Source organism: Solea solea, chromosome 1, assembly GCF_958295425.1.
Source record: "Solea solea chromosome 1, fSolSol10.1, whole genome shotgun sequence".
Classification (NCBI taxonomy): domain Eukaryota; kingdom Metazoa; phylum Chordata; class Actinopteri; order Pleuronectiformes; family Soleidae; genus Solea; species Solea solea.
Window position 1 is genome coordinate 29,677,406 of NC_081134.1, and position 14,981 is coordinate 29,692,386.

General features: G+C 41.6%; 1 protein-coding gene across 1 annotated transcript in view; it reads left to right on the forward strand.

Moving 5' to 3' along the window:
* Positions 1-14,981, forward strand: part of cdh10a (cadherin 10, type 2a (T2-cadherin)) — a 38,972-nt gene that overhangs the window by 12,659 nt on the left and 11,332 nt on the right. Inside the window, exons 3-7 of the mRNA XM_058639375.1 lie at positions 6,648-6,942; positions 9,713-9,832; positions 11,752-11,919; positions 12,031-12,212; positions 13,207-13,460. Coding sequence (XP_058495358.1) covers positions 6,648-6,942; positions 9,713-9,832; positions 11,752-11,919; positions 12,031-12,212; positions 13,207-13,460 — 1,019 coding nt within the window. The remainder of the gene's footprint in view (positions 1-6,647; positions 6,943-9,712; positions 9,833-11,751; positions 11,920-12,030; positions 12,213-13,206; positions 13,461-14,981) is intronic.

Sequence of the window (14,981 nt, forward strand, 5' to 3'; positions counted from 1 at the left end):
AGCTTCGTCTTCTTCTTACCAGGACGTTGCATCACTGCCATCTTCTGGAATTTGGAGACTCTTGACACTTTTCATCCTCTCATTTCCTCAGATTCCTCCTTTCCTATCCTCAGTCTCACCCTCTCATTTCCTCTGCCTCATTATCTCATCCCCTAACCTCCTTTGTCTCATCATCTAATGAGTCTCATCTTCTTCTCATCCTTTCCTCTCACCTCCTCATTCTCATCCTCTCACGTCCTCTTACCTTCTTAGTCTCATCATCTAATATCCTCACTCTCATCCTCTCACCATCTTTGTCCCATCCTCTCATCTCCTCAGTCTCATTCTCTCATCATCTTATCTTCATAGTCTCATCCTCACATCTCCTCTACCTCACCCTTACGTCTCCTCGGTCTCATCCCTTAACCTTCTGATGCCCCCTTATCTCATTTCCTTAGTCTCATCCTCTCACCTCCTCAGTCTCATCGTCTCACCTTCTTAGTCTCATCCTCCCATCTCCTCAACCTTTCTTCTCCTTAGTCTGATCCTCTCAAATCCTCTGTCTCATTCTCTCATCTTCTCATTTCCTCAGATTCATCCTTTCCTCTCATCCTCTCACCTTCTTTGTGTCATCCTCTCACCTTCTCAGTCTCATTCTCTCGTGTCCTCAGTCCCCTCATCCATTAATCCCTAATCTCATCTCCTCAGTCTCATCCTCTCATTTGCGTACTGTCTGATAGCCACTCCCACTTGTATTCCCGCCCCCTCTCTTACAGCTAAAATAACTGTGACCTAATCCTAATGCTGATATGTTTGTTTTTATTCTTTTATTTTGCTACTTCTGACTATTCGTGAGATTTGGACAACTTGAAGTCCCGTCCCCCTGCTGATAGCCCCATCCCACTCCTAGTCCCGCCCACCCCTCTCTTGCAGTCTGCCGACAGATACTACTGAAAAAAGATGTTAGTGTTCCACTCCAACCTAAATAAACTCACATTAAGTCAGGAGTTTCCCCGGTGTGTTAAGTTTTAAGGGTAAACCGACCAAATAAATCAAAACATCGCACATTTTATTGGAATGTCATGAAATTGACAGACTTTTTTTCCTATTTCTGATTGATAGCTGATTAATATCGGCCGATAAATCAGCGATTGACTAGTTCATGCGTCAGACTATCCTTATTCAATCAGCCTTTTAAAATAACATGGGTCGACCTCTGCAGCGGCCGAAGCGTGAAATGCTCAAAAATCTCATTTTAACTGACTTTCATGGAGCCCATTAATGAGTGCGAGCGCTCACTGTTGTTGCAGCTGTGGTGCCCTACTTCTTAAGCAGGGGCTGGTGGAGTGTGAACGCTCGCAAACGCCGAGCAACACAAGCACAAACTTGTGAGTGTGGAGTGTTTGAATAGTGTGTGTGAGAGAGTGTGAGAGTGTGTGTGAGAGAGAGTGTTTGAAGTGAACTAAATCCTGTTAAATTCTTGCTGCACTGCATTGTCTCTGTGCCTCGGAAAAAAAAAACAGAATCCGCTGCACTCGCTTTGAACATTCAAGGTATGGCTGACTTTGTTGTGCTAATACTTTGCCAATAATTATCCCGGCCTTGTCTTATTTATGAATTTAATTTTGCAACAGACACTGTGTGAAGCCACAACGTGTAAACCGGCTGCATTCTGCCGCGCCATCCGCCCGCCCGTCCGTCCTCCTTCACACAGTGAAGAATCTGTGTCTGTCTTATAGGAGATGGAGGGAGAGACGGAGGAAGAGTAATTATTCTGTATCCGTTCTGCTCTCTATTTCGCTATCTCCTCCCCGCAGCAGCAGCGACCAATGCTTACCAGAGACCTGACGAGAATTGCCAATGATTTTTTTTTTTTTTTTTTCCACTTTGCTTTGCTTGACAATTCCTCAGTGTTTGTGCGAGGCGATTTAACTCATCAAGGCTCTCTTCTGTGCTTCTGTGTGTTGTAACGGCCTTGGAAAAGGGGGGGGGGGGGGGGGCGGGGCGCACTTGTGCCGCAAGGCCTTGAAAGGAGAGAGCCTCTAAATCTCTGCAAATACAGCGAGGTACAGTGCTAACATTTGATTTTGTCGAGGCTGTGTGGAGACACTTTGTGCCACACTGAACACACACACACACACACAAGAGTATCAGTGCCATTTCTTCTTCTTCTTCCCAGCAGAACTCGACGTACTGTGTTTACTCTGCATGGTAAATGAGGGGCTTACGGCGTCGCTGCTACTGTATGTGTAAACCTGTCGAGACTTTTTGGAGTCCCTACATTGGATGCTGTTATTTTTATGTGGTGCACTTGTATGTTTCTACAAACCTGCACAAATGATTTACACTGTGATAGTTTCACGTCATCGTTTGTCACAGTTTTGGCTAACATAGTGTATAAGGGCATGAGGGGGATTATTAGTTACTTCTTCATATCTAATAGACAACACATTTGTGTCTTTTCAAGCTTGTTTCAAAGACATACAGTAATTCTCTCAACTGAGTTGACAACATGACTCAGGTAAAATGCTATTGCTGGTTTTTATTTACATTTTAGCAGTCTGTGCATATAGTGAAGCATACAATATATAGGATGTTTGGATTGTATCTGTTGATCCATTGATTATGACCAATATTGGACCGATACTGAGTATCATATTGGGGACATTGTGTGGACGCAATAGCAAATTTTCTGATGTTTGCGCTCAGATAGTAGTGGACATATAGTATTGCAGATATTCGGTGGACGCTGTCAAATGATTTTCCCAAGGTTTCATCTCAAATTGTGGCAAATGTCTCGCAGACACTGCATTAATGTTTAGATGTTTTCTGGACATCCTGAGGTAACTGTTCAAAACCTTCTCCGACACATGGTCTCAAAGTGTCAGGGACAATCCTGTGACGTTTGGAGAGATCTTGTGCAAACCTTCTTTCATTTGTTAAATCTGTGTTAGACATCTTGTCTATGCTGCCATTAATCTTTCAGTGTTTGCTCTCTGACTGTGGCAGACATCTTAGAGACAAATCTTGGGTCTCAAATCATGAAGGTGCCACAACATGTGGAAACTTTTGATCTTGAACGTAACATTAGAAATGTTGGTATAAGACAGTGGTTCTCAGACTTTTTTATACCAAGCACCACCTGGGAAAACACTGAGCTCCTGAAGTAACACCATTATCACCAACTGGGTCGAATTATGACTTTTTATCTCATAATTTCAACTTTTTATCTCATAATTATGACTTTTTATCTCATAATTTCAACTTTTTGTCTCATAATGTTGACTTTTTATCTCATAATTCTAACTTTTTATCTCATAATTTCAACTTTAAATTCATAATTATGACTTTTTATCTCACAATGTCGACTTTTTGTCTCAAAATTATGACATTTTATCTCCTAATTTCAACCTTTTGTCTCATAATTATGACTTACTTTGAGGATATTTTTATTATCAAGGCTAAGTTTTACCTCTTTTTTTGGGCTTCTATACATACCCTTGTATATATATATATATAAGTACCACTAGAGGAAACTTGCGTACCACTGGTGGTACACGTACCGCAGTTTGAGAACCATGGGAAGTATAGCAGAGTAAACACATGTGATGTTGTCCATGATTTACAGAAAATAATAGCATCCGTTTCTCCCCCTGAGAGAGAGCAGACTCGGTGACTGCGCCGTTCCTCGTTGATTTACAAGGAGCAGGGGATGCCATTATTATTATTATTTTTACATGAACTGTTGTCTTATAATAACTCAGCGCAACACTTGCTTACTGGAGCAAAAAAAAAAACCTTCCTCATTTGCACTCGGTGAAACGAAAATCTATACGGCCACAGGGAGAAGGATGTGTTTATCCACATGATTGGGGGAGCTGACGTTAGACATCCGATAATTAACAAAAGTGCATGAGCTGACGCTTTGCATTATTCCACATAGAAATATGTTAAAACACACAGCTCCGGGTTCTGCAAAGACTGACAAATTTTCTATTATTCTGCAGAGAGCTTGACTGCACAGGGAAACAGGCTCCTTTGATGGCTAACTGTTTGTTGTTGTTGCTGCCACTGCTGCTTCTCAGGTTCGTCTTTTATTTCTTCTTCGAGATTAACAACCAAGAGAACGAGGGAGAGGGGAGGAAAATATGGTAATAATCGGATGAGAACTCCCGGAGAATATAATCAAAAGATTTAGAGAAATCTAATTCCTGTGGTGTGACAAGGTCTGAATTGTTTTGGCCTAATTGCGACGGTGTACGTGCGGCGGCGTGTTGGTGGAGTTTTTTGAGTGTTTGTAATTGAATATGTGTCGCAGAAGGCGTCCGGGCTTTGCTTCGCGAGCATGTCATGGCGCATCACGGGGCCACTGCGGCTGCCGTTAATGGTGAATTTCAAAGTAAAGTGAAGGTGAGTGTGGCACAAATGTGGGGAAATAATTGCACAAACCGTGGATATAAAGGTCGTTTCAATGCAACACAAACAAAAAAAAAACCCACTCATATACAAACACTCGGCTTCTCGCTAAAATTAGCCTGTCATTCACACTCGACGGCAGCCGCAGCCTTCACATCAACATACACATCATAAATCCTTGGTTCAACGGTTGACGGCTCATGGGAGCATTCATATTCATAAACAATGACGAGAACCGTCCCAGAACGCAAATATATGTGGAAAAAATACAAGCCGACTGATATTCCCGGCGTAATAGACTCGGGGATAATGGAGTTCTTCTGCATGAGAATTATTTTCCAAACACAACTCCACGTACTGTGCACATTACTCATTTGAACTTGACAGCCTCTCTCTCTCCCAGCAAGTGATACGTTTCCCATTTCCATCCAAAGTTGTACTGTTGACATCGCTCTTCCAACGGCGCCGGTGACGGCGAGAAATAATTAGTTTCCGAACAGCATGCGGACATTAATATTAATAAGTTACTGATGCACATTCCCGTGTCCCGCACTACTTGTCATTTAAGGAATGTGAACCCACGAGACAGGTGATCTAAATATAATCCCGCTATGTATCGTAATGAGCTTGAATCAAGTGTCTGTCACAAGCACGCCCGCCGCGACTCCGCGAGCCACTTTCAAGGTGACGGATCGGTCAGAGGTGACTCATTTGAGCAATTGTTGCTCGAGGTCAGGGCTTTCTCATTTTTCAAAAAGGCACGACTGATGTGGAGGAAGAGGACAGTGGGGACGATAGAAGACGACTTGTATTGACAACCTGTAGGAAGTGGTGCAGCTAATGAACCAATGTATGATGCCATTTTGATCAAATATAACAGTTTAATAACAGTAAATTGCTTAAATGTATGGTCTGTCTCTCTACAATCTGTATTTTGTGTATCAAGATATAAATCAAATCAATGTTTCTTGTCAAGCGTAAAGGGTAAGGCATGAGCTAAATGGCTTATAAATTATAACTCAATATGTTTCGGGCTATATATATATATATATATATATATATATATATATATACACAAAATGTCTAAACTTTAATGAATAAGTTGGGCTTTTAATCTTTAATCCTGTTCATACTTATTTTTGCTATATGATGCTACCTGTCAGCCATTTTGTTTGTGCGACTGGTGCCATACACAGAAAATATAATAATAGTTAATAAATCTTTACAATTTGATTAATTAAAACACATTTTTGGCAGACACTGGTCATTAATGTGTGCAGACAGTTCAGGGCTGCAGCAGATGATTATTTCCCCTCACTGATGACTCTTGGTTATGATTTTCTTGATGAACCAATTCATTAACGGTCTAAAGTGTCAGAAAATGGTGGGAGAAAAAGCCTCAAAACTTATTTCTAGTATAAATTCAGTGAGGAAGACTTGCTTCAGTTGTAGAGTATTTGTGTTTCATCTTGTCTTTATTTCCTGGTCTGTCAGTCCAGAGCAAAATATTGTTTTCCACCTTCCCATCAGAGCCCGGTGTTCACAGTCTCATCTGCTCCGTCGTTCTTCATCCTCCGAAATAATCAACCAGCACCAGCGTCTGGACTCCAAAGAGGGATTTTTTACCTAGTTACCGCTGTCCATCTTAATCCACCCCTGCCGACTCCATCAAGACTTCATGACTATCGTCACATCTCGAAAACAACAATTTTTTCATGCACACGTCTCTCCTGATTGAAAATAATGACGTCCACAAAGTGTTGTTTGGTCCACAAGCTAACGATATTCAGTTTTCTCTCGCAGTAAGATGCTAAGAGCTGGAAATTAGTCTAGTAGTTGATTACAAATTGATTAATTAACCCAAACCTGTGTGCCTACAATATATAGAAAATGGCATGAATCTTAAAATAGTGAGTGTGGAGAAATTCAATTCCGCCTAAAAGGTTGGGGAAGAAAAGGAAAAGGTAATGGATTTTACTCTATGTATGTGAAGTGGTCAAAATTGTCTGAAACTGGACAGATTTGAGGCAAACAAGAAAGAAAATGATTTCTTTGAGTGGTACTCAAGGATAATGGTTAGTGCAATTATAGTTTTCTTTTTCTTTCTTTCTCCCCTCTCTCTTTCCCGTCTGTAAAAATGTATTTCTAAACTATAATGTGTCGGATTGCCAGTGGTTACACAGAACTCGTTTCTCGTTTTCCTTCCCATGTACTAAAATGTTCCATCTCTAATTTCACCCACCCGTACACAGCTCCACTCCAACATGGACAAAGGCGACGGCACCGTGAAGTACGAGCTGACCGGAGATGGCGCGGGCACGCTGTTCCTCATCGACGAGAAGTCGGGCGACATCCATGCCACCAAGAGGCTGGACCGCGAGGAGAAAGCCATGTACACGCTGCACGCCAAAGTCCTGGACCGGAGAACCAACATGGAGCTGGAGCCCGACACCGAGTTCAACATCAAGATCCACGACATCAACGACAACGCGCCAAAGTTTGCCAAGGACATCTACTTCGCCAGTGTCCCTGAAATGTCTGAAGTTGGTAAGTTGATGATTTGGTGGAGCTTTGACAGTCAACAAAGAAAAACACCACTTAAACCAGTTAATTTGAACAAAAATGTGCAATTGGAAGCTACTTTTTTCTGCTTTGGTGAACCAAGTGAGGAAATAATCACATTTATTTATTCATTTTTGTATAAAAAGTTGAAGTAATTGCATATAAAATATGGCTGTTCAGTCAGCTGCACTGGCCTCGTGTGACACCACATTCAATCCGTCAAAATCATTTGCCGTTTTGTTTTTTTTCTGTGTTATGATTGTTTAGTCGGCCTCATTGGGCATTCATGACAAGTAATGCCATTTTGCCGTTTTAATAGGCAGTAGAAATATTGAAAGTTTAGATTGTCACAGTCTTTCCAATTAAGGATTTGCTCCATTGCACTCCTCCACTTTTTAATCCATTCAACTTATATAAATGAACCAGATGAATGCATGAATATAAACAAAGCTCGGGGAAATAATGCACGCGACGTCCCCGAGATCAATCCGCAATTATACAACCCGCAAATGGATACACTGCAGCAATCAAGGCTAAATCAAAAGCCAATTGTGTATATGACAAATAACGACGACCTGTTTGGAATTGTTAATGTGCAGCTCGCAGATTTATCCTGGCGTGTAGACGCCGGGCCGGGGTCGCCACTGCTCATCTGCGCACTAATAAACTGCCTTATATGTTCAGAGTGAACACACTGGTTTTAATCGAGCCAGTCAGCCGTGAAGAATCAGCAGCTCTCTTTTATGCTGCTGGTGCTGGGAACTAAGTGGGACAGATGTTCGGGACTTCATTGGTATGCACATGAGACGCTCAGAGCCCCAAACAGGACACGGCAGAGAGGCAGAGAGGTCTCCTGAATGCCAAGGACAGTATTCACTGAAGAGCCCTGGGTCGATGATGGTGGACTCATAGATGTGACTTCAGTGAATGTATATGAGACGAGAATGGAAATTAATCGGAATTATACTGATCTGGGACAGAAATAGTAAGACACAGATACAGGGATGTTTCTGCACATATAGATTTAACACGTTTTAAGACAGTAAGGGCCTAAATCTGATTAAGTGAGTCTTTACTGGGACTTCTCTCCGCAACACTTTTCGTTATTCGGGCATGTTTCTGTGCAGTAGCAGTTTCCTCTAATCAATCAAAAATAAATAAATCACAGTTTTAGCCACAGAAACAAATATGTCATCCGTCAGTAAAGGTAACACCAATTAAACGTTTAAAAGCTAGCATGGCAGCAACAGATATTTTCGCTTTTACATTCAAATATTCAACATAAATTCTGCAAACAAACAACCAACTATAACAAGGAAACGTGAAAATAATGTAAAACTGAAATGCTATAAAAGTGTTTTTATTCGTAGCGTATATGTACGCACGGAATGTGTCTATATCACCGAGCAAAAAGCACACAGCGAGCAGCTGTTTGTCGACAGAATTCCCTCACAAAATCCACACAGGACTACAGCACTGTCAATCAAAAACTGGCTCCGCCTTTCAGACAGTTCCTCCAATCGTCACGCAGCGTCCTCTGCTCCAGTGACTCCCAGAGAAGCTGAGCTTCCCCGGAAGTGACGTTTATGCCACATTCGTCCAATCAGCGTCGAGCTCACTGCCGTGAAAAAAACCTATTCTGTGTCGTCCCGCAGAGAACAGCTACAGGAATACGAAAATCACGTAAGACGATCCATCATGTGTGATAAACAGCCGATTCCGAGCAAACTAGTGACACGTTCTGATCACGTTCTAGCGCACGTTTAGTACTGAAATGGAAATACAACACAGTATGTGCAGTATAAATGGACCGCGAGTAGTCATTTTCTCCTCCTCTACACTGCGACTTAGAGGCTTGTCTCACTGAGTCACAGATTTCCTCTCCCTCACACAGCTCTCAGCCCGCTTCTTGTCATTTTTCAAAATCAGGTACAGGGCAGAGTCAGCCTCGGCAGCATCTGCATGTGCTGACGTCTGCGGGTTGTATTTTACAGTACATGTGACGCTCCCCGCTGTGCTGTTAAAACCACAGAAAAAAATGGCAGCGTCCGTACCTGTTTAAAAATATTTTATTTATTGGACTCTGTGGATACTGTGTGATATATTGCTCACTAACCTGAAGGAAAAGGAAAAAAAGGAAAAAGATCAGACTCCTTCGACTCTGCGGTTAATCAAAGCAATAATTTTCACTGAGGTGTAAAATGAGACGCAGCCACAGTCTGTAAGCCTGTCACTTTCACAGTGTTTCACACAGGTGAGGCACTCGCTGCTGCTGCTGCTGTTCTTGCTGCTTCTGCTGCTGCTGCAAATACAAATCTTGCTGCTTCTTCAACACCAATCACAGAGAGTTGACACATTGCTCCTGGCAAAACCTTTAAAAAAATCAAAAGGAGCAGTGCACTTCACTCGCTCACTCACTCTGATTAAAATCAAGTGAGGGGATTTTTTTGAGTTTCTGCTCTGGAGAGAAATTGATGCACGGGTCACTTTATTTCTACGCACTCGGGTTTTAAAAATGAAACGCACACACAAACACAAAAGGGCTAATGTTGTGTTACTGATTAGAAAACTGATTTGACTTCCTCTTGAGCCCTGCTGTTGATTAAAAAATCACATATGAGTCACTGATAATCACTGATAGATGAGTAATATCAACACCATCAGTAAGAGTGCACGTATACTTGATCTTGTTTCGACTCCATGTGGGTTTAAAATTAACCCTGCATGTATGGTTTTGGGGTTTTTATTTTGGCAGGTACATCTGTCGCCACTGTGACTGCCACTGATGCCGACGATCAAACGTATGGGAACAGTGCCAAGCTCGTATACAGCATCCTACAGGGACAGCCGTATTTCTCTGTGGATTCTGAAAATGGTAAGAAAAACATGGTGTGTGTGCTCTGTAGAATGCAAGTCTTACGGTGACAAACACATGTATTGCCCTGCTCTTCTAAAGCCCCGCTCCACACTAGGAGGATAATTGGCCAGGTTTCAATCCCGATCGTGGGTGCCTTCCGATTTTAGGCAGATTTGAGCAGATTATCTAGCTAATTTATCCTGTAGTGTGAGGGGATTAATCGACGTGATTTTAACGTCTTATGTTTTCCCAATTTGAAATCTTAATTGTTTGATATTCACGACTGCACAGCAATTGGGGGGTGTGAACAGAACCCCGCAATAACCAATGAGAGTGCGTCAACCGGATGTTGCGGCATACTTTTGTTTAGAACCATAACTTGTACAAGCCAAGTTGATTCCGTCCTCTCAGCTGGGATTTCATCCACAGTTTTTTTTTTTGAGTTTCTCAGCACAAAACATCGCACACACACACACACAAACAACAGCTACTAACTGATGACACCGACAGTCTGTTTATTATATTCTGAGGTCACGTTAAATCATGTGGGTTTCTGTGAGATCTCAAATCCCTGGAAGTGTGTCGTCCTGCGTCTTGACTGGATCGTCTAAATCTGAGCTTTCTCAGGATTTAAAGCATTGAAAATTGGTTACAAGGTTTGTTGTGTCTGTGGTTGTAAGACTTAAACGAGCGGAAATAAAAATCTGCCACTTGCTGGTATGATTTCATGTACACTGAATAATGGTTACCAAACTCAAAAGTTCACTGAAACTAAAGTTACATAAAGACATTCTGTCGTTGGAATGGACTTACTTCATTTCGAGGTCACCAACTGAGGAATTAGTATTGTATCCGCTCTGATTATTCTTTATTGTCATCTTTTTGAGCGCACTTTTTAGGGCCTTTCCATGAACAAAAACTCATCAAACTTGGTGTGACCATCAGGACCTGCAAACACTGTCATCTGAGTTTTAGCATGATCCAATGAATTCTGCAGGGATTAGATTTAAAAACACCTTTCGTGTTCCCACTAGCAGGCTTTTGCCAAGACAGATGTCGCCCTAACCTTCCTTTGATCTGCATGCAGGTTACCACAGCAACCATGGTGGTGGTATTTGCTATTATTGGTGGCCTCTTTCTTTCTCTAGCACCACACAATAACCATTTTCTATGAGTTGTCAACATTTTCTTCTTCCAGTTTTGGTCAAATCATCCATCTGGTCTTTGCAAATTTAGTGCAAAAGTTAATTATTCTCGAAAAATAAATATATAAAAAGCTCTGGCACATATTTACGACACAGTTAATGTATGACGGTCACAAAAAGGAGACTGACGATGAAAGTGGATTTAAAACATGAGACATTGCCTGTTAATTAAAGTCATTTCTGGTGGTTTCTGTTGGGTCACAGTTGAAATAACGCGGCAGAAGCGAGATGTCGAGTGAGGACATGTACTTTCCTCAGAGCTGGTGCTACTCTGTGTCATAATAAACAAGCTTGAGTGAATTATATCCTCTGTGGTGTTAAAGATACTGAATAGCAGTGTCTTTCTTTTTTTTCTTTTTTTATTGTTAATCGATTGGCTTTTCCCTCCCCACCATCTGGGCATCTGGGCAACGGAATATCACAGTGAAAGCAAAACTTGTGGGCAGATCAATACAAGTGTGGAAGTTGTCTGTTTTATAATGATATTGCGACGGGCAATCAGTTTTCTGCTACGTGGGGGCTTATGTTGTTTAAACCGCACACAGTCATCTCTACATTAATGCCACATTTTTTACACCGGGGAACGTAATGCGGGCGTTTTACCTCAGTTGCACATGAATGCATGAAACGGACAAGGCAATGTGTGAAATTGAAATGAATTGAGTGGTAAGTGGTAAGAAATATGCTTTCTTTCAGTCTTTCTGATTGTTTTTTCTTTCTTTCTTGCATTAGGCACCATAAAAACAGCACTGCCCGGCATGGACAGAGAAGTCAAAGAGAACTATCAGGTTGTGATCCAGGCTAAAGACATGGCTGGACAGATGGGAGGGCTGTCAGGAACCACCACAGTCAGCATCACCCTCTCCGACGTGAACGACAGCCCGCCACGCTTCGCTAACCGTAAGAGGCCACTTCGCCATATCACAATTTATAACTTTTAGAGAGTTTAGTGTATGTGAGTGGGAGTTTTCACTCAGACTTGGACGCTAACCAGACTGCAATCGTACCCAGATTCCTTCCGCGTGACTGCCGTGGAGTCGACGGACATTGGAGGCGCTATTGGCCGAATCAAGGCCGATGATCCAGACGTCGGGCGCAATGCGGAGATGGAGTACAGCATCGTCGGCGGTCACGACATATTCAACATCATCACCGACCAAACCACACAAGAGGGAGTCGTTATCATCAAAAAGGTAAACTTGCATTGGCGTTATTCCGGAAGTTGGCGTATTTCGACCGTAAGAGAAGACAGAAGTAACGGGCCTGTCTTTTCACCATCAACTGCGGCTAATATCAGACGCATTGTTGAACTCTATCTCTCTAAACAGAGCCGTTTAGTTTGGCTCAGTATGGATAATAACAGCTTCCAGTGGTACTTTCGCATGACGAGCAGATGGTACGCAGCTGGGACAAAACCAAGATGCATTCAAGGGATCTTGTAAATTTCAATCACTTCTGCAAACACACATGAAGTCCGCTAACTAAATTCTTGCTGCTGCTTTTTAGTAATGCAGTTGATGAAACAATTGTGTTTGTGTTTTTTAATAATCGAACATTCACAGCCTTCCGTAGTTTACTGCTTCACTGTGTGACATCATGTTCAATTCAATGATAATGTCTGTGGATTCACCTAAATCACTTGTTTTAAACAGTGGTAATTCAGAATCCTCTGGTTCCTGTTAGATAATCACTGGTGTACCAAGGAAATTTGTTTAAATGAAGTGAAACCTGGGGGATTAAACTTGTGCGAATAAAGCACATGGAAAATTAAAAGAATTTAACCTTACAAGATTGACTTGACTGCTAAATTTATGCTGTATGTTTTTACTTTATATAAAAGTTCAGTCTCTTTTTTACCTTGTGTTATTATGCATGTTTGACTTCAGTGGGAAGAGAGTGAGAAAACAGCACCGCTTCAGATGAGGAAAAAAACAAATGTGATAATGTACCTTCATGTAAGAAAGAGGAAAGAATTTGTTTTTGAAGTAAATCAGATACCTTAAGCCTGTGAAATGTCATGTCTCAAAAGGTATTTTATCAGTTCAAAACTTGCAGATCAGTATTCCTCTCTTTGATTGAGGAAGATAAAAGCAGACAAATGAAGTGCACTCATCAAAAACCTGGTGGGCGAGTGTTGTTCTTTTATTTTTTAAATGAGAAGAACGTCTGATGCTCTCTCATTTTCAGCCTCTGGATTATGAAAGTAAGAGGGATTACGAGTTCCGAGTGGAGGTGAGAAACACCTACTTGGACGCCAGGTTCATCCACGGTTTGCAGTTCAAAGACTACGCCACGGTCAAGGTCACAGTGGAGGACGTGGACGAGCCCCCGGTTTTCACCAGGAACCCGTACATCATTGAGGTACACGAGGACACTGCGGCCGGAAGCTTCGTCGGCGTAGTGTCGGCCAGGGACCCCGACGCCGACAACAAGCCAGTCAAGTATGATATCTACTTTTTTTTTTTTTGCTTTTCCCTTAGTTTACTGCTCTGGTTCGAGGTTCCAAGCGAGCCAATACTAAAAATCTGATGTCAACAGACTGCTGGACACTGGTTGGTCAGAGAGTGTCATCACTGGAAGAGTCATGAGCGCGACATCCAACACAAGAATCTAAACCGAACAATGTCGAACTGTAGATAAGCTAAAAAGACTTATAAATCCCTGAAAACATGCATTAATCGCCAACATTTAGCAAAGGAAATGTCTAAAATCTCAATATTTAACATTGGAGTCTGGTGTATTTAGCGACAGCACTGCTGAGAGCCGCTGATCGTGAGCCGGAGTTTGTGAAAAAAGATTCTAATGATTCAGTTACACCGAAAACAATTTTACAAGTCACTAGTTTGTGACGCCTATAAAACAAAGTTGCGGCAGTTTCGTGTAGCCGCTGCTATGACGACACGATATGTTGAGGAGGAGCTATGAAGTCAAGGAAAACAACGTTACAACTGATACCAAACCGAGTAGTGTCGAGTAGTGTTAGAACTGTATAATGAAAAAGAGCCATTAGAGCCAAGTAACCTTTTATTCTTGTGTTTAGTTAATTATGTTAGTCCTTTAAAAAGTAATAATAATACTTATTGCTTGGTATTAACATTAGTACGTTAGATGTTGTGTTTAATGCTTATATTACTTGTGTAATTATGATGAAAATGTTTTTCTAATGGAAATAAATCCACTTAACTAAAAGAAAATAACGTTCAAACTGCAGAACTGCAATAAAACATTTTGTCAAATTTTGGCAAATTCTTTATGACAACAGCAAAGATATTAATGAGAAAAAGATTAGGAAGCATTAAAATAAATAAAAATGAAGCAGACTTTTTAAATATTTTTGGAGAATAAATAGTTTTACAGACGTTAAATAACCTTTTGTAAACTGTAATCCTGGGTAAATAAATACTGCCCATCGCTGCTGAGCACTCACTACAGTATGTGGCCAAATTTCGAAATTAAATCAATGAGATTTCCTCCCAAACAAAGTCAATGTGAGACTTTGTGGCACTTTGCGCTTCAATTAAAACTCACATGAAAATCAATCAGGAAACAAGTGGCAGATGTTACAGAAATACAAAAAAATACAAAGTCTTCTCTCATCATTTTTTTCTTCCCCCTCCCCCTTCCCTTTAGATTGAGGATGAAAATGTGCGCACTTGGCTAAATCTAATCCATCAGCCAGTCAATGTGTCAGTGAGGAGGAGGAGGTGGTGAGGGATAGAAAAGGATGTTATTCATGGGTCGTCCCCCCCTCTGGTGATTTCCCAGTGGAAGACGGCAGCAGTGGCAGCCTTGTGAAGTGAATACGGACAGTGTTTATTTCCCCCAGAATTATGTAAGCCCTCTGTGGCTGCGGCACAAAGTCAAAGTGAAGGAGCCCGATTGTTGCTGTATCAACTCACGCAGCTCGGCGTCGCTGCGATACACATATGGCGCCTGCTCGTCTCTGACACAGAGACGTGCCG